Source organism: Oryzias latipes, chromosome 22, assembly GCF_053564925.1.
Source record: "Oryzias latipes strain Hd-rR chromosome 22, Olatipes_Hd-rR_3.1".
NCBI classification, from domain to species: Eukaryota; Metazoa; Chordata; class Actinopteri; order Beloniformes; family Adrianichthyidae; genus Oryzias; species Oryzias latipes.
Genome location: NC_136258.1, coordinates 29,657,155 through 29,679,616, shown reverse-complemented (window position 1 = coordinate 29,679,616; position 22,462 = coordinate 29,657,155). Strand labels below are relative to the sequence as shown.

The 22,462-nt window shown below is 47.2% G+C and overlaps 1 protein-coding gene and 1 long non-coding RNA gene across 6 annotated transcripts in view; one reads left to right on the top strand and one right to left on the bottom strand.

Annotated features, from left to right (window-relative positions):
• LOC144989145 (uncharacterized) overlaps positions 1-5,293 on the bottom strand; it is a 6,722-nt gene extending 1,429 nt beyond the window's left edge. Inside the window, exon 1 of the long non-coding RNA XR_013653296.1 lies at positions 5,191-5,293. This is a non-coding gene — a long non-coding RNA (uncharacterized LOC144989145). The remainder of the gene's footprint in view (positions 1-5,190) is intronic.
• hivep2b (HIVEP zinc finger 2b) lies at positions 5,169-22,462 on the top strand. Of its 5 annotated transcripts, XR_013653292.1 has the most exons (8): positions 8,939-9,469; positions 12,022-15,859; positions 16,165-16,325; positions 17,829-18,004; positions 18,091-18,189; positions 18,264-19,027; positions 20,118-21,116; positions 21,151-22,462. XR_013653292.1 is itself a non-coding variant. In XM_078941234.1 (7 exons), the coding sequence occupies exons 2-7, from the start codon at positions 12,122-12,124 to the stop codon at positions 20,490-20,492; spliced, it is 5,313 nt and encodes a 1,770-aa protein (XP_078797360.1). In that variant the 5' UTR covers positions 5,169-5,306; positions 12,022-12,121; the 3' UTR covers positions 20,493-22,462. The 5 variants fall into 5 exon arrangements, 4 of the variants coding, with proteins under 4 accessions (XP_078797360.1, XP_011488335.1, XP_011488334.1 ...); XM_078941234.1 differs by lacking the exon at positions 8,939-9,469 and adding an exon at positions 5,169-5,306 and having other exon boundaries at positions 20,118-22,462; XM_011490033.4 differs by having other exon boundaries at positions 8,939-9,074; positions 20,118-22,462.

Below are 22,462 nucleotides of genomic sequence, written 5' to 3'. Positions count from 1 at the left end.
AACTGAGCGACTTCTCATTTTAGATTCTGCTGAGCTCATCAGCAGAATTAAGAACAAGGAAGTGAAGACTTTGACCACTTCTGATTGGTCAGACTGATGACATGTGATCAAGCCTTCAAGAATGATTGGCGGAGACAGTTAAAGGGGCGGGACTTTTCCGCAAACTGCTATAGCTGCAGGTAAATCGCGGTACCGTCATTCTTATCAAAATGTCTTTAATACAATCAAATAAACACAAAGAAAAAGTAATTTTAAGATCTTTTATATTCCAAATTACTCAGTGTTTTATCAGGGCCTGTTTGGATAAACAAAGAGCTGATCTTCTGGAGATGGAAAATGTTGTTAGATCAGTTAATGAGGGCAATTTTCCACGGCACACTTGACCATCTCCCACGGCACACTAGTGTGCCGCGCCACACTGGTTGAAAAACACTGCTTTACAACACCAAGCCAACGTCAGACTCATTCTACCTGTCGGCAGATGTGCCAGACTGTTTCCTCCGCGTCAAGGCGCTGATCCCCAAAAAGCGCAAATGCCGTGGAGTACGATCTGGTCAACCTGTGAAACTGAAAGCCTGACTGTCACGTTCAGTGGGCATGTTGTGTCCCTCCTCAATTCCTCTGGATTATCTGGACTGCTATAAGCGGTATCTCTCTCGGCGCACGTCTTTTCCTGTCGGCGTTTGGCTGCAACTCATAGTCGGACAGTTGGAGGTGGTTTGCGTGTTGCACCTAAGCCGCTCCTCCCGGGCCTCAGGTCGAGTCCTCCCTGGTAACCTCCGTTCCCTCAGCGGAGCAGCTTCAGCGACGGGGGTGATTTCAATTAACTGTGCTCTTCTGAATGCAAGGTCTATTGGAAATAAGACTTTTGCTTTGCAAAATTTCTTCAAGTCCGAGGGACTTGATTTGTTGTTTTTGATGGAAACGTGGATCAACGCTGGTGACTCAGCCGTCTTTTTGGAGCTTTTACCCCCTGTACTTTTATCAATGCTCCACGGACCACAGGTCGTGGCGGAGGCCTGGCCACGGTCCTGAAGAACGGTTTTGATCTCAAGATTTTATCACCTGTGTCTTTCTCGTCATTTGAACTGAGCTGCTTTGAGCTACGGCAGGCAGACCCAATATTTTGGGCTGTCGTGTACAGGCCACCTAAGCCCAACATGAACTTTATTGAGGAATTTTCAAACTTCTTGGCCGATATGCTGACTCAATATGACAAACTGTTGGTTGTCTGGGACCTGAATGTGCATGTTTGTTGCCCTTTGGAGCCAATGGTGAAAGACTTTCAAATCTTAGTCGAGGCTTTTAATTTAACACAGCATGTCTCTGCTCCCACTCACATACGTGGACATACTTTGGACCTTGTGCTATCATATGGTTTTCCGGTGGACAATGTCTCGGTGGGTGCCAATGTATTATCGGACCATTGTCCTGTTATGTTTGCTTTTAATATGCATCATAATGTGAAAGTCTCTGGTCCCGTTCGTCTGCCCTGTTCGAACTGCCCTAAACTGGTTTAAATCTTACCTGTCAGGGTGGTCCCTTACAGTTAGGCTGGGGGGACTCCACTTCTTCCTCTACTCCACTACTTTCTGGAGTTCCCCAGGGTTCAATTTTAGGCCCTGTACTCTTTTCTTTATACCTGCTTCCTTTAGCTGAAATTTTTAAGAAACATGGCTTGTCATATCATTTTTATGCAGATGACTGTCAACTGTACATGCCCATTGTTAAAAATAATGGAAGCAGCCCCCTGACGCCCTTACTTAACTGTCTGGGGGACATCAAAGATTGGTTGGCCCAGAACTTTTTAAAACTTAATGAGGAGAAAACAGAGGTCATGATATTTGGACCCAAAGCCAATCTTGACTTGGAGCCCGTACAGCATCCCGTGAGGCCCACAGTCACCAACCTTGGCGTCATCGTGGACAGTGATTTTAAATTTGATAAACGGATAAATGGCGTTTTAAAATCAAGTTTTTATCATTTGCGGCTTTTATCTTGAGTTGCGTGGTCCTGTGTGTTTTTATCTGTATTTATATCTCGTTTTTATTTTATTTTTATCCATTTTACTGGTGTACTTTGTTTTTAATTTGTCTGGCAATCTTTTGTCTGGTTTTTGTTCACTGTACAGCACTTTGGAAACTGCCTGTTTGAGAAATGTGCTACATAATTAAAGTGGATTGGATTGGATTGTTCTCCTGTGTTAGCATGCTAGCTAGCTCAATGCTAGTGGGGTTTCCAGCCCTTTTCATGACTTTTATGGATTAAACATAAAAATAAATAAAAAATGTGTTTCTGAATTATTTCTTTTTTTTTTTTAAATAGGGATGAACTTGATCCCAAACTAGGAAAGGTGTCACCTTCTTACAGCAATATGTTGCTTTGTTGTTCTGTAATCCCTAAGGAAATATTGAGAAACCTTAGGTGATACATTAATGTATTTCTTGAAAAAAATATTTGATAAATCCTAGTGACAATTCACGGGCAATTATTCCCAGGTTTGACATGACCGATCCTGACACTGTCGTAAAAAATTGACTTTGTTTAATCCATAAAAGTCATGAAAAGAGCTGGAAACCCCGCTAGCATTGAGTTAGCTAGCAGTCTTTCACCATTGGCTCCAAAGGGCAACAAACATGCACATTCAGGTCCCAGACAACCAACAGTTTGTCATATTGAGTCAGCATATCGGCCAAGAAGTTTGAAAATTCCTCAATAAAGTTCATGTTGGGCTTAGGTGGCCTGTACACGACAGCCCAAAATATTGGGTCTGCCTGCCGTAGCTCAAAGCAGCTCAGTTCAAATGACGAGAAAGACACAGGTGATAAAATCTTGAGATCAAAACCGTTCTTCAGGACCGTGGCCAGGCCTCCGCCACGACCTGTGGTCCGTGGAGCATTGATAAAAGTACAGGGGGTAAAAGCTCCAAAAAGACGGCTGAGTCACCAGCGTTGATCCACGTTTCCATCAAAAACAACAAATCAAGTCCCTCGGACTTGAAGAAATTTTGCAAAGCAAAAGTCTTATTTCCAATAGACCTTGCATTCAGAAGAGCACAGTTAATTGAAATCACCCCCGTCGCTGAGGCTGCTCCGCTGAGGGAACGGAGGTTACCAGGGAGGACTCGACCTGAGGCCCGGGAGGAGCGGCTTAGGTGCAACACGCAAACCACCTCCAACTGTCCGACTATGAGTTGCAGCCAAACGCCGACAGGAAAAGACGTGCGCCGAGAGAGATACCGCTTATAGCAGTCCAGATAATCCAGAGGAATTGAGGAGGGACACAACATGCCCACTGAACGTGACAGTCAGGCTTTCAGTTTCACAGGTTGACCAGATCGTACTCCACGGCATTTGCGCTTTTTGGGGATCAGCGCCTTGACGCGGAGGAAACAGTCTGGCACATCTGCCGACAGGTAGAATGAGTCTGACGTTGGCTTGGTGTTGTAAAGCAGTGTTTTTCAACCAGTGTGGCGCGGCACACTAGTGTGCCGTGGGAGATGGTCAAGTGTGCCGTGGAAAATTGCCCTCATTAACTGATCTAACAACATTTTCCATCTCCAGAAGATCAGCTCTTTGTTCATCCAAACAGGCCCTGATAAAACACTGAGTAATTTGGAATATAAAAGATCTTAAAATTACTTTTTCTTTGTGTTTATTTGATTGTATTAAAGACATTTTGATAAGAATGACGGTACCGCGATTTACCTGCAGCTATAGCAGTTTGCGGAAAAGTCCCGCCCCTTTAACTGTCTCCGCCAATCATTCTTGAAGGCTTGATCACATGTCATCAGTCTGACCAATCAGAAGTGGTCAAAGTCTTCACTTCCTTGTTCTTAATTCTGCTGATGAGCTCAGCAGAATCTAAAATGAGAAGTCGCTCAGTTCTAATGTAAATACCAGCTAAAGCTCGTCTTTAGCGGTGTAGCTTTCCACAGAGTCTGGTGTCAGACCGTGGAACAAGTTAACAAAACAATGAAGCTCAGAGACGCGAGTCTTTCTGCCCTTTTTCGGCCGTTTTCACACTACATCTCCCATGATGCATTGGCTTAAAGGGACAGCGCATAATGAGTCGACCTTGTGAAACGTCTTGAAACCACAACAAACAAACAGTTTCTAAATTTTCTAATTTAACTTTTATTTCATCTCTTAGAAAAAACAGCCGCAACTTCCTGCTTTTTCTGCCACAATTATCACAAAAATCCACGTGAGATTGCGGTGGGGGGTGGGGGGGTGGCTGTCGATCAATACAGAGCATGAATTTCTGCTTTTTTTTTTTTTTTGGGATGCTGGTGTGCTGCGGGATTTTTGTCAAGGTTAAAGTGTGCCGCGGGTCAAAAAAGGTTGAAAAACACTGTTGTAAAGTATGCATGAGTCATAGTTTATTCTAATGTTTAACAACTCCTCGCAATTATACACCAGAAGAGAGTCGATGGTCCTCGTGAAAATAGTAAAAAACAAAATATTATACAATAAACTGAGCATAGCTAAACGGCGAACCAGCCACCCCAGCGCCATCTTAACAGTCACATGGTGATAGTTTTTCATACATCGTCTTTCTTTTTTTACTAGCAGCTACTGGTGGAGCTCCTCATCTGACTGAGCTGGCGTCCTCCGGTTACATAAAGTTCACGTTTGATCATTTAATATAGTAAAATATTTGAAAAACATGAAGGACTCATCCTTTGAAACTGGTATGTTGACGTAAGACTCTGTGTTATTCAGTAGCCAATGAGCTTCTGGATGTGGGGATGTCCCGCCTCCCCTCCCCTTGACTGACGCGTCGCTGTTTTTACGTGTCGACAGGTTGTAGAATCAAAACCGCAAAAAATAAAAGCACGACTCAAAAAGACAATTTCAAAATAAAACTGCAACTCAAAAACAGGATTTCAGAATGGCGAGAAAACAAATGGGCAACTGAGAAATATGACTGTGCTTTGGGTTATAGCCTTTGGTTGCAAATTATAGGTTTTGGTTCTCAATTTATGCATTTTGATTCTCAGATTTGGGGTTTTGATGCGCGGTTTTACCGTTTTGATGCGCAATTCTTTAGGCGCTGAATTGATACCATATTAATCTGCTTCTCGGATGGAATCGAACCATCTCGTCTGGCGCCCTCTGTCGGCTGCATCGGTCACTGCGTCTGAGTCATGCAGCTGTTCGGTTCCACACACGGAAACCGGCTTCGAACCTGTGCGGGGATCTGGACCCGGAACCGCACGGCCCGCTGCGCGCGCGCTCGGATCCTCTCTGCCGGGTCTCCTCTGGTCGCGCGCGCGCGCCTCCGAGCTGGGAGGTTCCCGTTCTGTAAGTGTTCCATGACGTGGAGGGGGGAGGGGGGTTCACAGGGGGTTCTCACGTCCGTGCAGTTCTGCGCCCCGGTCTCCCCCGCAGGCTTCCCCAGCCAGCGACACGCACATGACCGCGGATCCACCCGAACCGCAACCAGCTGCCGAGCTTCACGGTGCCGTTACCGGGGCGGAGATTCAAATGTAACGAGATTACTTAACAGAGATCAGCTGGTCCAAATTTAAAACACAAATGTCTGAATAATGTTATAGATTAAAAGTAAGAAAAAAAACTCTTTGTTCACACGATTGTACCAATAACGTTTTTATAAATAAACATAAAAGTAATGAGAGAAATCTAAACATAGACGGATCTCCAGAAAATCATCAAACTGATTCAGTGGCTGGCAGCCTGTCTGTCTGTTGTTGGGTTGCAGGTTTGATTTCCCTGATAACTGAAAAGCTTTTGTTTATAGTGAATCAGTCTGATGACCAGTGACCCGCTGAAAACCAAAATACAAAGGAATAAAAATCAAACCTTCACAAATTTGACCCGACAGACGTTCAAATGAGTCACGTTTACACTCAATATGTGGAGATTTGGAAAATAGAAACAAAAAAAAGACTTTATTTATTGAATAAAAGTCTTTATAAGGCATTTGGAGGTAGAGTGGAGAAACGTCAAATTTGGCTATTTTAGAAAAGAAAATTATTTATTTTGTTCCATTTTAAAAACATTTTTTTGCCGTTGTGAACCCAAATCAGACAAACAGAAATTGAACAATGAAATTATTGTTAAAGTTGCAGAAGACAAATGTTCTTAGGTTCAGAAATACATTGTGGTTTAAAAAAAAGCAGAATAATGCTCATTTATGAAGTTAAAATCAGACCCGATTATGAAACTTTCTGTAAATCTGTCTCTGACCTCTGACCTCCTGTGCGTTTGCGTGATCCCATCTTCCTTATGGAAGCATTTAGCATCATTCAAAATAGAAGTCAATGCCAGAAATGCTTTTTCATTCTCAAAATGAAGCTGCGTTTGTTGACTCAAAATTAGAATAAAATAATCAATCCTCCAAACACTTTTTCTTCTTCTTCTTCAACCCGCTCATTCTGTGACATCATTAAAAGTGATTGAATAAGCGGTGTTGAAAAAGAAAAAGGCGTTTGGAGGATTGATTATTTTATTCTAATTTTGAGTCAACAAACGCAGCTTCATTTTGAGAATGAAAAAGCATTTCTGGTATTGACTTCTATTTTGAATGATGCTACAGAAATGATTCCATACTTCCTGTCTGTTGGATCAGAACCAATCTTCTCCTTTGATTTCTGCGCCTTTTTGAGCCGTAATTATTCCTGTCGACAGGAAGTGGGTCGCCATGGAAACCCACATCACGTCAGATTATGTTCAGGTGCTGCTTTGATAATGACACATGCACGGCAGCCTGAGAGGTGGGGGGTGGGGGGGCTGATGATCCGTTTCCAGGGGAGCCAGATTGGGGGGGGGGGGGGGGGGGTCAGGCTAAACGGGGAAGCTTGTGGTGCGTTCAAGGCCGCCCGGCCTGCATGTCTGTAAGAGACGTGACCTGTAGTCCGGCCAGTGGGGAGGAGAGCCTCATTCCTTCCACTCATTACCCCCCCCCCCCCCCCCAAAAGCAACATTGGGGGGGGGCACATGTTCAATCCCATGCAAACGCGCCGCAGAGGAGAGCATCCTGGGAGGCAGACGCCTGTATTTATAGAGCAGCTTGACCTTCAGCACACATCGACCATCAGCCATTTTAGCGCCTTTCAGACGCTCAGCAGCAGAATGGATCTCAGCTGCAGAGCAGGCGCGCGCTCATGCGCGCGCGCGCTCGGTTTCAGCTTCAGCTTCGGCTTCTCAGACTAAAAATAGCAGCGCGGGCCGAGGATGCGGAGACTCTGCGCCCTTCTGGGACATGTGAGGGGAACGCAGAGGAGGATCCGGCTGCGGGTCCTCTGGACGTGGAAAGTTGCAGCAGAGTCAGATGTTGGGGGGACGTTCAGCTGGGGGGGGGGGGGGGGGGGGGGTTACGTAACCCTCCGGCCTTTGTTGTGCTGCATCAGGAGAAGGATCTCTGCAGAGAAATGTCAGACACACATGACTGCAGCTGGGTCAACCCCAGCTCTGTCTGCGGCCTGATCCCAATCCTCCAACTTGATTTAAAATCAGCAACGTTTGGATGGATTTTAGCTGAAATCTGTTGATGCTTTTTATCCCTGATATTCAATATTTAAAGACCCACTCCTATGAAAATGTTGTTTTTGTTTGTTCTTGTGGCTAAAGATGCAGGACATAAAAAAATGAAGACTAAAACTGCATTTCTGAGCACTTTATTAGCAGACGGAAAAAAATGCTGTTTGACAAAATTCTGGGCGGGGCCAACGTCTTCCTGCTCCGCCCCTTTCTGATCATCCACCTGCAGACAAACAGATCCATGGACGTTTTTGTTTTCCTGGTCTGAGCTGGAATCTGGATCAGAACTGGACGGATCTGATGTTGCTGCCATTTTGAGGGGCTGTAAGCTAGCAGGAGAGAGTATTAATAAAGGGATCATGGGAAAAGAGGGAAGGCTTACTCTGTGCCAACAGTCTGGCCCAAAACTCAGAGGTGAATTTCTAAGGATTTCCTGCCGCTCTGCAGAAACTATGTCCTAGAAAATGACACAAGGTTTTGGTTAAAACAGCTTTTCATCATCAGGAAAACACTGGAAACATTTTATAACAGATCAGATGATGATGAGGCGGAACTTTATCGTCTATTGTTGAATTAAGCAACATCTGTAATGTAACGCTGGGTCATCACTAAAGTGGCTTCAGTGAAAGCCAAGCTGCTGATATAGTGGCTTCATGGAAGAGCTGTACGTGCATCACACACAGCACGACCCCAGACCGACGCAGGATGGAAGAAACAGTCAGATATTCAAAGGTTCCTTTTCAACGTAAGCCCGTTTGTTTAAGCACAAACAAACAGCCCAAACAGCATGGACCTCACTTATGCTTCCAGCCCTCTCACTCAAGGTTTTCACCCCAAAACTCCCCACATCCCATGAGCCTTACAGCCGCTACAGTGTTTTTAACCTTAAACCACAAAAACTGAATCGTACAAATGTAAAAAGACACTTCTTTGGGGAAACGTAGAGTTCTTGTCATTAAATCAGAATTATCCCATTTTTCTGACCCCCCCGCTAGCAGATTTTGTTTTCCCTCATCTATCAGCATGTTTGACTTATTTCTGGGGTTCTGCTTTGGCGCGTAAATAATGTAAATGTTATGTAAGGGCTGTCGTCTCCGCGCATCCCTGTCTGCGCGGCCCTGATGCGTTTGTGGTCGTGCAGAACACCCGCTGGGGGGTTTTGGGGGCAGAAAGCTCCGGACAGATACATCTGGATTTTCTGTCGTCTCCCGGTGTTTCCGGCTCAACCCGCAGCTGGAAACAAATGACAGGTTTCTGAATGTCTGACAGAGGAAGCGGCGGGCGCCGCTTTCGCGCGCAGCTGCTCATCATTTCTCTGCTTCCCCCCCGTTTTTCTCCGTTAATGACACCCTCATCACGACTCCTCTCCATTCACAAAGCCAACCCTGCGGTGACGCGCAGACCTGGCTCAGCAGAAGCACCCCCCCCCCCCCCCCCCCCTTCTAAGCAGAGATGCTGCAGGAAATGTACATTGAGAGCGGCGGCAGAGTGTGATTAGGCTCCTTCCCGGTTCCGTTCTGATCTGCGCGTCAGGCTGGATGGAGAGCAGGAGCGCGCAGATGTCCCCAGGTAAGAGGAACGGCCTGAGCGGCGCGGTGACGTCTGACTCCGAGGGTCACGACAGCGGCCGGCCCCCCCGGTTTGTGTGGAGAGCGAGGCAGCCGCTGCTTCAGAGGGAGACAGAGGGGGGAAAGAAAGCGTCCTGAAACGTGGGCTGTTGTGTAATCCCTCCCAGGGCCCCTTTGCTATTTTTGTGCCTGGGTCCGCGCGTCACGGTTGGGTATTTTCTCCGGTGACTCGCTGGCATCTATAGCTCTTCAGACGCACAGGAGCTGCGACACTGATGGACTTGCTCCTCTGCTTTTGGATGGTTTGTCGCCCATGAGGAGATCGGAGGAGCGGAGCTATGAGGAATGTCCCATGTGACCGTGGAAATGGGACGGGGGGGGCCGCTCCAATGTCAGGTTTGTATGAGGATCATTTGATGTGTGGATGTCAGCTGCGGGGAGGCTGTGGGGCTTCGTGTCGCTGCCGGACTGTTGATTCATTGTTCAGCAGAGCTCCGCGCACCGCCCGCCTCCTCTCGTGATATGGACCTCCTGCCCAGCTCCCGTTAACGGCTAACCGGACTGCATCCCATGATGTCATGCATCGGCGGCAGGCGCTCGCGGGCTCATTGTCTTCTCCGGGATGAGCTCCATGAAGGTTCAGATGCCCCAGTCATCCCGAAACCCACCTACTGCCACCCACCTCCCTCCTGTTGGCGCGCGTCATTGCCGCTGTGTCACATACTGGCGCGCGTTGCCGGGAGCGACGGGATTCAAACCGGACTGCCGCTGCCTCAGAGGTGTGCCGCGTGTCTCAGGGACCCGTCCCACCGTCACTCTGCGGAGGATGAAACCAACCAATGAGGGTCACCTTGAGAGGGAGCTCCCTACCAGGCCCCTGAATGTGGCTGCCCCCTCCCTCAGAAAACCATTTACCTCTGTAAACCTCCCTGTTTTCAGCGTGGACCCCCCCCCGCAGCCATCCATCATCCCTGGCTGTAGTTCACCGTGGAAGCCCCCCCCCCCCCCAAAAAAAAAATCTATGTAGAAGCCTGTGAAAGAAAAGAAGGGGGGTGTCACCTTGGACACCCTCCTCCAGAGCAGTGAGAGGTGTGCTAACAAAGGAACAGAGAAGCAGAGGATGACCCAATTAGAGGAAACTCGGAGGGTCTGAACCAGATCCTTTTCCAGAACCTCACGGAGGACGCCACTTTGACACTGAGAGGATGGAGGGGACCCGACCTCAGAAACCTGCCCGCCACCATCCGACGTGACGCCAGAGGGACGGGATCCAGACCAAAAGCGTCCATGTGTGTGCACGTGGTGACATGTGAAACACAAACCGGACTCTTCAACTCTCTCCAGGAGGGATGAAACAGTGAACAATGCGCTCCTAAAATCCCCAAACCTGCAGGAACAGCGGCGCCAAACTAAAAAGTTCTAAAAGGTCGAATAAGATGTTTAGAGTCGACGTGCAAAGCGACTAAAAGTGTCCTGCTATGCAACAACTTCACACGCTAACAACCCATGAGCAGGTTTGTTATAAATCTACAAAGGAAATACAACTCTGCCCGGCAGAACATGGCTGCTTATTACACAGCTAAAGTCTGGACTACAACGAGGGAACAGAACCCACATTTCCACAAGTTAAACAGACTTTCTGACAAACTAAAAGAATTCAGTTCTGGGGATGCCAGGACGCTCGATCTAATGGCGCTTATCAGAATTCCCTCACTGCGTCTGGCCGGTCGCCATTCTGTCCGAATTTTTTATCCCAAAAAATCCAAATTTCCCCGAAGTCTGTGTTGATGCTCACTAGATTGGCAAATACAGACCCCAATGGGTTGTGTTTGAACGATTTGTTATTTTAAAATGTTCTGTAAATGTGTTATTTACAGATCCTCCAGGTTCTCCTCATCAGAGTGGATTCATAAACAGTCTTCGTTCTATGAGGTCGCGTCTGAATTGGGTTCTATTCCAGGACATTGGATAGTCCCGCCCCCTTAAGGGTTTGTCAGGGAGGAGTGAGGGAATTCGGACTCAGCCACATGTACTCAGACCATAGAAGAGGATGCTAAAGAGCTCAAACAATGATAATCGTACGGCAGGCGTGTCAGCAAGCTGAGCTGAACTTACATGAAGAGCCTAACACGCTGCACGCATGTTTAGGCAAACATACGTCACTCTTTAAAATACATTCTGGTTGCAGACAGATGTTAACCTGAACGGCTTATTGGAGCTCTAACTGTGCCAGAGAGACGTTGCAGCACCTTTCAGTGGTTTACTCTGAGACCTGAGAGGAGCTTACGCAGTCATCACTGCCCAATCGGGATGGAAGGACTTTGAGTTCAACATAAAATAGTTTTGATTTGATTCACAGGAGAGAAAAAAACAATGTTTCTACCTAAAAAAATGATTTAAATTGTTGACTTTTGCCTCTTTTGTCATGAATGAAATCTGTTCTCCCTGAGCTGAACACAATCCTGACTGCACCATGAAATCACCAAGTCTCTGTAACTAAATAGTACAAAAACAAACCTCTCCCTCCATCTTCTGCACTGACTGAATAGATCAGCATAAAGTTCATGTAAAAGCTGTTTCTCTTGTTTCCCATTAACTCTGTCTCGGTTACAGACACACACAGACAGACTAAACCCGGTTTTTGGTACTGGTATGGGCCTCTGAAGGGTTTCGTGAACGTTGGGGTCTCTGCCAGAGCTGGCATGGGGTACCTCAGTAATAAGACTCAGTATTTTCCTTTCCTGCTGTGTTGAGGCTCATTATGAGTTTTATTCTCTTGTTTTATTAGGTGGACTTTTGGGAAACAGCTCTAACTTTTAAGCTGCAGTTTCATTTTTGCCTCTTGATTTGTTTTTACAACCACATTGCAGATTTTTATGAGCTTCTATTTTGTTTTATGGGATTCATTCTCAGGTTTTAATTCTTTTTTTCTGTCTCATTTCTTTCAGATGACCCTTCCCTGCACTTCACTACAATGCTAATATCTCCAGAGTTATATAACAGATCTCATCTTTGAAAATCGATCGCAAAGGAAGTAACATTGGATTCATGGAGTCACTTGAAACTACTGCAGGGCTGAAAGGCTCCACAGAGGGTCACGACACGAATGTTCTTCAGAACAAATGCACATCGGAGGCTGAACAGACCAAGAGGAGACCATCGGCCGGTTCTGAAGGTAAAGTCTGGCACCACCAGCGTGGGGAAGCTCAAAGCGGAGTCACATGTGGTTCAAAAGAAATGCCTGACTCAGGGAAATCTGTACAACTACAAGACCAGGTCCCCAAAGGCCAGGCCACCAGTCATCACGATCATGAGGTACATTCAGCACCGTCCAGTAAGCTGCTTTCTGCAGGAAGACAGAAGGTTGCAGCACAGCCTCTAGGAAATGCATCTCACAGGAAGTCCCCCGAAGTCCAGCAGCAGAGTTCTCCATTGGGAACGGATTCGCTCTTGGAGGCAACATCCAGGGCCGAGCAGAAAGCACAAAAACCTGGGAAGTATGTATGCGATTACTGTGGGCGGGCCTGTGCCAAACCCAGCGTGCTGAAGAAGCACATTCGCTCCCACACCGGAGAACGGCCCTACCCCTGCGTCCCCTGTGGGTTCTCCTTCAAAACGAAAAGTAATCTGTACAAGCACAGAAAGTCCCACGCTCACTCCCTCAAAGCTGGAACACTGTCGCTTTCAGAACTCGGTGCCTACGGTGTCAACACGGATCAGGGGTCTTTCGAAGGGGAAGGAGAGGGATTCTCTGATGCAGAGCAGAGCACGGACACGGACGAGGACACCCTCAGTGACCCACTGCTGCTTCTGGACTCGCCAATGGAGGGATCTGATTACACAGCAGTGAAAGTCCTGAATCTCATCGCTCAGAAAAAGGGAGCCACATCAATGTCACCCCAGGAGGGCTTATCCCAACCCCAAGAAATCAATGCACCTCCAATCCCAGCGGAGGCTGGCCGTGCAATTCAGTCCTGCACTATCAAACAAAGGCTTGCACTTCGACTTTCTGAAAAACGAAGCAGCGACTCTGAGAACAACCTGTCGCTCCCAAGCCAGTCAAGCAAAGGAAGCACTGACTCAGGGTACTTCTCTCGCTCTGAGAGCTCTGAACACCAGACAGGTCCTCCAAACGCAAATGCAAAGTCCTATCAGGAAATCATGTTTGGAAAGTGTTATCGGCCAAGCCCCAAACAGACCTCAACTTTTGCTGCTTGTAGTTCCGAGTCATGTCACGAGTACACTGAGAAGCTCTCAGAAAGAGGCGTCTCGCGAGTTTTCACCCAAGAAAAGGAGACTGTTGAGTCTATCAAAATAAACACAAAGTCACTGATAAGAGACGAGGTGAAGGAGCTGCAGTTAGACCCTGAAATGGGACCGCTCATGAGAAGCAACTCTATGCCAACATCTTCAGCGGTTGGTCTGACGATGCCACAAGCGCTCCGAGGCAGCCACTCGTTCGATGAGAGAACAGGCACCGGGGGCATGAGGAGACTTCAGCGGCAGGCTGCTTTTGAGACACACGATGGCCACACGGATGCTGACAACCACGGGAAGATGGGGGAGGTTAGCGTTTCCCCCGTGGGGCTGGAAATGGAAAACTACTCCCTCGTGGTGACCAGTATGACCCAACAAAGACATGCGGTGGAACTGGCAACACGGAAACGTCGCAAAGAAAAGAGGGAAGAGGAGGAAATGCCGGGCCAATATGAAGGCCATCAAGAGCAGTGTGAAGACATGTTGGAGTCAACCAAAGACTATGATTTAAAACAAGCAGCAATGGGCATTATTGCTCTAGGGAGAGGATATTCGGAGAGGTGTGACATGGACCTTTCTGTCACCCCTGAAATGTCAGCGCGAAAAACCTTAGGGAACGTCATTTCTGTGATTCAGCACACCAATTCAATAACCAAGCCTCACGTTGAGCAGTCAGAGTATTTTAAATATCACGGTCCGAGATCGGAGGGCATCCCTTCGTATCAGCTGATGGAGGCAAGCGACTCTTTCGAGATGGAAGGTGACGGCAGGTCAAGGCAGTCTGTCCAACTTGGACCCAAACTTATTCGACAGTCCAACATACAAGTACCAGAAATCCGGGTCACCGTCGAGCCTGATAGTCCAGAAAAAGCTCCAGAGGTGCAGGTGAAGGAACCAGAGAAGCACACAGATGAGTTTCAGTGGCCTCAAAGGAGTGAAACTTTAGCACAATTCCCTCCAGAAAAGCTCCCTCCAAAGAAGAAAAGGCTTCGCTTAGCAGAAATTGAGCACTCCTCGGGCGAGTCTAGCTTCGAGTCTGCCTGCACCAGTCTTTCCCGCAGCCCGAGTCAGGACAGCAATCTGTCTTACAGCTCCACTTTTTCCTTTGACAGGGAAGAGAACTTAAAGTCAGCCTCACCAGCCAGGCAAGATGAATTTGGCAAACCCCTGGAGCTCCTTGCTGTGCCCGGCAGTGGGCACTCCCTGTCTGTGCTCAGCCAGCGGCAACAGCACGAAATGAGACGCTCTTCCTCTGAGCAAGCGCCATGCAACTTGCGCAAAGACTTCCCAGAGGTTCGGAGTGTTTCATTTGACTACGGCAGCCTTTCCCCAACGTCCAAAGTTAGACACACAGACGTCGGCGAAGTCATTGAGAAAAGGAGGGTGAACTTGGTCCGACAAGAGTCCTTGAATATGGACACAGAGGTGCCACAAGCGCTCCCACAGTACCTAAGCACCACCTCTTCTCTGTTCCCAGCTGTTCTACCGCATGCTTTGCCAATGTTTTCCACCACAAATGTGTTTCCCCAGCTGCCACAACCAAGCTTGTTGGTTCCCGTTCGAATCCAGACCCATGTGCCGTCCTTTGGCAGCATCACGTACACCTCAGTATCTCAGATTGTTGACAATATGTATGACAGCGTGAGATCTGTTACTGCAATTCTTCAGAGTCGGAGTTCACAGTTCTGTGGAAGTCCTGATCCTCATCATGGACCGTCTCAGCCCAAACCTCTGGCAGTTCAAACTTTCAATTCTGAAGCCCTTGATTTATCATCAGCTAAGCTCAAAACGGGCTTCCCTCTGTCCCTGACCTCCAGAACCATCTCTACCACCAACGCCTCCAGTGGAGGCGCAAGCAAACGTATGCTGTCACCTGCCAGCAGTCTGGACATGTTCATTGAGGTCAAGCAGCAAAAACGGGTCAAGGAAGAGAGAATGTTTGGGCAGATTGTAGAGGAGCTGAGTGCTGTGGAGCTGGGAAAATGCCAGTTAAGTGAGAAGAAGAGTTTAAAAATGCAGACTGCACCAGCAGCTCCCGCTCAGGGGGAGTCATGCAGGACTGCATTTGTCGACCTTTATCAAAAAGGGACGGAGGCCGTCGACCAAGGCGCGGAGGCCTCCTCCTCGCCTCCTCATGTCTTTCTATCAGTCAGCGAAGTGAAGGTGCAGATGGAGACGGGAGCACAGCTGGTTTCCAGCCCAGACATCCTGACCTCAGACACCAAGCATCCTAGGCTCATATCTCACTTTCCAAGTCTTCGCACCACGACAGGTGTAAGCTGGTGTTATCTCAACTTCACTAAGCCGAGCTGCTCTCACGCCGACACCGCTCTTTCCTCGGTTTATGCTACATGGTGCGCGATTTCCCACAATCCCAATCCTCTGGAGCTAAGTACCAGCGCTGCTCTGGCTCTGCTGCAGTCCAGACAGAAGGGAGAAAAGGTCATTTACACCATGGCAGCCATGTGCCCGCCCGGCACGGGGAAGCTCGTTTCATCCCTCCTCTTATGGAGGCAGAGCGCTGAACAGGTGAGGAAAGGGTTCCATCCATCAGTGGAGAGTCATGCATTGTGCTTGTTGTCTGTTGAACTCATCACATTGCATAATGTTACCAAATCTGATACGTTCAACCACCACGTTTGTCAGAGTTTAGATGAAGAATAAAGCAAACCTTCTAAATGGGGTTTTTCAGCACAGCAGGAGATAGTGCGTGTTTACAAAACATGCTGTGTAATTCCATGTGTGATACATAACGCTGGAAGGATCACGTTACAACATCGATGTGGAGGCCGCTCAGAAAGGGTGCTAACGCTGTTTGTGTTCATCTGATTCAGCTGCAGAGGAAACCAGAGCCCAAAGAAGTGGACAACGTCACCTTCGGGAAGAAAGCGAAAGACATCAGCTGCAGAGCCAAAACCGCCAAGGAGGAGTGGAAAGACAGGGAGGCCTCCGCAAACCAGACAGCGCCAACACGGATTAAGATCTTTGAGGGAGGGTCAGTCAAGACGGGAGGCATCAGAACACTTGTCACTTGTGCTCGCTGGAAGTGCCACTGCTTTTGCTGCCGCTATTTTAAGATCTTATCAGCTGTGCTCTTTTTCACCCCCATTTAGAACTAAAAATACACAGGTCTATGCTAAAGTACCAGCCCATGTCTTTATTTACTCCCAAAGAAGCAGACTTCTTTGTAATCCTTTGACAGTTTTTCTTTCTTCATCAATAATATTTTACAAACAGAATAGCTCTTTAACCCAAATGCTCCTAAGAATAACTATGAGGAAAATAATGAAAAGTATGCCTGCACTAGAGTTTTCTGTGTCTTTGACAACGATTACTCTCCTCTAAAAATGAGGTCACTGGAGAGTCGGGTCAGTACTAAAAATGAGAAGAGAAAAAATAACTGCAGACCAGGACGAACGAGATTCCACGTCTGTTTTGATACGACTGACTTCAACAACCAGGAGTCTGTTTGGCTTTAGAATCAGATAAGCAGAGGAAGAGGTGATGCCATCACATTTCATTTTTCTGTGTTCGGTGTTCTCTGGTTCATCGCAGAGGCTTCGTTCCATAAATAACCCACGAAATGTGAAATCTGAACAGTAGGATTAGAGATGTTTTAGGGCGGCAAAACTCCCCACTACGCACTTCCTACACTTTTCTCAGACAGACACGAACATTTTCACACTTTTCTCTCTTGTTTAAACTCAAAGTCCAGGATTATACAATGAACAGAAAGATCTGATCCTGATCAAAGATTTATGTAGATTTGGCAAACTGAGTGTGCAGCTCTGTGCAGGAGACACAGCATTGAGGAGATTGATTGACAAGGTTAACAGCCAATCAGGAAGCAGAACACAAAAAAAGTGCAAAGTTGCATTGAAACAAACCCCCAGAAAGATGAACGGTGATGTATTTTCAGCTTCGTACTAACATAGATGACAGGCGACTATTGATGATGTCATCAAGTGGTTGTGTCGTCCAAATTTGAAGACACTGGTTGTGTCTGAATTCTTTCCCTACTCACTACGAAGCGCGTTCACCATTTTCTAGTTTGTCCAAATCTACAATTCCAAAATCCAGAGCCCTTTATATTTCCCAGAAGTCTCAGCAAAAAAACCAGTGTGCATCCATGCTCACTAGATAGGCAAATATAAACCACAATGCATTGCGTCGGAACAATTTTTACCAAAAAAATGTACTTTTTTTTACTAAACCATCAACGTTTTTATCTTCAGAAGACAGCGGATCATAAAAAATCATCACAAAACGCTCAAATCAATTAAAATTTTTAGTAGTTTTTAGTAGTTAGGGTGGGAAATCTGACATAGTGACTGTTTCTCCATCTCTCTGCTGGGAGGGCTAAATGTAAGGGTTGGGAGAAGCCGTAGAGGTAGGGGAGGAACTTGAATGTCTTTTCAGTGACCATACAAAAGCAAATCTAAAGATGTAATCAGTCACCAAAGGCTGTGTCACATCTAGATCTCGTGTTTCCTTTCAGGTACAAGTCCAATGAAGAGTATGTGTATGTCAGAGGCCGAGGGCGGGGAAAATACATTTGTGAGGAGTGCGGCATCCGCTGCAAGAAGCCAAGCATGCTCAAGAAACATATCCGGACCCACACAGACGTGCGACCGTACGTCTGCAGGGTCTGTAACTTTGCTTTCAAGACCAAAGGTGCGTTCTCTGGGATCCCAGTAAAACCTGCACTTTTATGATGAAACCAAAATGTCCGAGCGCAGTTTTCTGTCTGTGCCCCACAGGAAATCTGACGAAACACATGAAGTCAAAGGCTCACATGAAGAAATGCCTGGAACTTGGAGTGTCAGCAACGATGGACGAGACGGAGATCCAGGAACATGGTAAGAGGCCGACTTTCCATTTAATGGTAGTTCAACACTTGTTCGTCATTTAAGAGTTGATTATATCCAACCAGACTCCAAGGCGGAGGTGGCAGCTACCACCAAACACCAGTTCTCCGACGCTGAAGACTCTGACATCATGGATGAAGAAGCTGACGAAATCGAAGAAGACGAAGATGAGGATGAGGACTACGAGGGAGATTCCACTCCAAAATTGCGCTCAAGAAGCACGAGTCCTCAACTGTGTGGAGCTACTCCTCTGTCAGTCACATCTACAGCTACCGTCCACGGCTGCTCCCTCGCCTCTCTGTCAGGACCCGACACCGCACAACCCCCCCCCAGCAGAACATCTGACCATCCACGGGTCTCGACATTTGACCACTCAGACAAATCCATGGATGAAGACTCCCTAGCAGTCCTGTCTCCAGACCAAACCAACGCCCTCTTTGACCCTTACTCTTCATGTCTACTGTCTCCTGGCTGGGAGTCTCCAATCAGAGAACCATCCCCTTCTCGCTTACGGTTTCCATCCCCGAGGCGGGAGCTCCCCGCTCGAGGTCGTTCCTATCCAAGATGGGATACATCTCCACTGAGGCCCAATTCACCCAGTTTCAAATCCATACAGCACCCCTCCCCAGTCTCACTGGAACGTTCCACTTCACCGGGAACTGAGTTGGTCGGAAAGCGGGAATGCTCAGTGAGGGGCAGGCAGAGGGTGGTGCTTAGGGCGGTGTCCCCACGCAGAGGCTCTCACCAGCACAAAGGGGGCGGGGATAAAACCAGACACCAGACAAAGCTGGAGATGAGTCCACTACCAGGAGCCTTGGATGTGGAAATGGTTCGTATCAGAACATTCATTCCTTTATCCGGGTTGAACTTTATCTCTAAGCAGTTGTTAGTTTGTTTGTTTGTTTTTGTTTTTGTTTTTTTTTTGGGGGGGGGGGGGGGGGGGGGGTAATTCCAGAACAACAGATTTTCTGACGTGGGTGGGAAGCATCTCTGGAACCAAACTGAACTCAGATATTTTCAGCAGCTGCAACTGTGGAGAAGCCACTTGTGTGCAAGTTTGCACTGAAATAGAAACACTTAAAGATAAGCTAGACTCAATTAATACCAGGCCACGCCCCAGGTGTACAGGTACTGTTCTACAACTGTCATGCTGTTCCAGGTTTACACAGACCACAAAACCTCTGAATGGTCCACTTGCTAGCTTTGTAGTTGTAGCTACAGTGTTTTGTATTAAAGGGCTTATACCATTAAAAATCAACATTTTTCAGCTTTTAAGTGTTTTATGATCCAAAACAAAAAACAACAACCCCACAGTGGTCTTTTCATCCGTTCATGCATTTCAATATTCCTCTACAAACCTGCTCTCTGAGCTCCTTTCCATGAAAAAGAGCTGGTTCTCACATTGTGACATCACAAAGTGAAGAACCGCCCCTCCCAGGAAGAGTCTGTGCTACCAGCTCCGCCCCCAGGCTAACAGACACACCCACTTTCTCTGTGGAGCTAGCGGTGATTGGCTTAATGCTTTCCTTTTATCTGAACAACATGAACATCCATCTTTGCTAAAGTTCAGATGTTGTTTTCGTGGGCGAGACGCAGACACGCTGCTGAGGCCGGATTTATGATGAGGTGACGGCACCCAAAAGGAGAGAAAGACGGAGCCTCAGAGATCGAGTCGTCTTACGTCTGGCTAGCAAAATGAGCTGCAAAATTACAGAACCGCCAACCAAGTCTTCCGTAGAACCTTCTGGGTACTTTAGAGTTTCAGTTTGGGTCGTGCTAACGTTTTCAGTCATTCCACTGTATCGTAAAACTAAAAAAGAATTTTAAAAAAAGGTTAACCACATTCAGTTGAAATGCATCACTTGTTCTTGTTAGAAAACAGAAAAATATATCTGATTATATTTTTTTTCCTGTTCCAGGATCAGAGGAGCAGCGCGGCCTCCACTCCTTCTGGAGCGTCCTCCTCTCAGCACCAGAACGTCCTCAGCCACCTCCCTCTCCACTCCCAGCAACAGGCCCACAGTTTGCTCCCGCTCGTTCCTGTGGGGGGGCTCCAGACGCTGCCCTCCCCCGGTACCGAGGCCACGCCCTCCCGGGAGCAGAGCCCCCAGAGCAGCGAGGGACAGCTCTGCAGCAGCCGGGAAGGATCCGTCCACGGGCCCGAGGCAGTGGGGGAGGACGTTGGGGAGAGCCCCCCCGAGCTCGGGGTCAGGGACGGCAGGCAGGAGGAGGGCGTCCAAACCTGCTTGAAAGCCATCGCCTCGTTGAAGATCACCACAGAGGACCCTCATTAAATCCAGCCGCCGCGTGGTCTCGGTTTGTGTCGCCCTCCTGCGGCCCTACGGGGGCCGTCTCCGTCCCACCACAGGCAGCAGAGGAAGACTCCGTCTGGTTTGGATGAAGAACGACGAGCTCTTCAGAGGACTGTGAAGCGGTGTAGAACCGCAAGGTGACGAATCATTTCTGGGTGCAGGTGCAATATTATGCTAATCTGCCTTTGTCTGACATAGTATGCGTACAATTGCACATAAATGATATTTATGGAACTTGTAAAAATGTCTTTAACATTTACTTCTTCTTAGATGCATACAGGCAGTGTATGTTGCTGTGTGTGCTCTGAAAATAGACTGTTGTTTGTGTAACCATATCAAGGTGTGATGCAGTAGTCCGGTAACTCGAGGCTATTTATGAGGAGACATGTCTGTGTTTATGAAACAGTCCGACCAAATCTGCAGTAGATGCTTTCTGTGCTGTTTGGTGATCAAGCGGCGAGGGTCTGTGCCTTGTGTTTCTTTGCTTCTGCGCCTCGTTTCCCTTCATCTGGAAAATGTTGGCTGTACGCAGACACGGCTGCACTTCCGCAAACACGGCTGCGGTTCCGCAGCCCGCTTTCAGCAGACACGGCTGCGCATCCGGAGGCCGGTTTCTGCAAACACGGCTGCGCATCCGGAGGCCGCTTTCCGCAGACACGGCTGCGCTTTCGGAGGAGTCTCAGAGGAAAGCGTTTTCTTTATTGTTCCGTCAGCTCTGCTGGAGACAAATGCAGCTTTTTCTTAAACTCATTTTTTGTTGCATTTTCTTAATGTTGTGGTTTTTATCCCGTTACAAATGCATGGATTTGCTTTTGCACAAACATAGAGGAATAATTATGTAATTATGAATACTGTAAGATGTATTTATATATTAGAACGTAAGCACTTATTGATACTGGTAAACATTTGACTACTATTTATATGGTATATCTGTACTTATGCAGCAGTGAGGCAGTTATGCCGTCAACCACTCCGGCTTTTTGATCTCCTTTGGCTTTGATGGAAACGGCTTTCTTCTGCCTCGCTTTAGCCAGATGACCAGAAGCATTTTCATGAACTGTAAAAGATGCACTTTCATCCGTTCGACTCGGTCAGACGAGGAAAAACTGCGCTCTCTGTGGTCGTGATACATTCCACGTGTTCTTCATCGCGCGAAACTCGGTGCACAAAAATCAGAGGGGCTACGATGATCCGCCGGTTCTTCACGCTTCGTCATAACATTTCCTGCAAGTAATCTTACAGTAACTGCATGAGTTATTTAACTGTTAGAGTGCTTAGGCTCAAGAAGTATGGAACTACTCACCAAATGCATTACTGTGTAAATATCTACAAATATATGTGTATTTTTATGATTTAAACTATTTTTGCAGCCTTGAATTCTGAAAACTTTTTATGTGGATTATTTCTATCTCTCAGAGGTAAAATGTCTGCAGCTGTAAAAGGCAAAGGTTTAATGAAGGAATAGCACAGTGTTGATCGTTTAAAAAGTGGTTTAAGAGTGGAATGGAAAAGAAAAAATGTCCTCACTCATGTTTACATTGAAGAGTTGAAAGGTGTTCTCCTCTGCAGACGAAGGCGTCTTCTCGTGGTCATGAAACGCTGCAGACAGTGGCGTGAAGGGAAGCCCTTGCATTTATTAGCCCACACGTCTGAAATGTACAGACGGCGTTTTCTTTGCTTCCTCATGCGTGTCCATGTTCAGCAAACTGCTTTGTGCCTCTGGTGTCTGTGGACGTTTGCTGTGAAAACACACCGAGGACGAATCCGTTTGCCTCCCAGAGTTCATTTCTTTGGAGGGAATCAAACCCTCGCGTAGCCAAACTGTTGTTAAGGTATCTGCATCAAAGGCGAGGGGGACGGGGGACGGAGTGCCTCTTTTATGCTACAAGGAATTTATTGTTTGGTGCTCTACTTTTTCAGATTAAAATCTAAACTGTTTTAAGAAAAAAAAA

Bases quoted from the DNA above. Each gene is read 5' to 3' on its own strand.
- hivep2b (XM_078941234.1), top strand. From the start codon at position 12,122: ATGGAGTCACTTGAAACTACTGCAGGGCTGAAAGGCTCCACAGAGGGT. The intron at 18,005-18,090 runs GTGCGTTCTCTG...TGTGCCCCACAG, and splicing joins CTTTGCTTTCAAGACCAAAG to GAAATCTGACGAAACACATG. The intron at 19,028-20,117 runs GTTCGTATCAGA...TTCCTGTTCCAG, and splicing joins GAGCCTTGGATGTGGAAATG to GATCAGAGGAGCAGCGCGGC.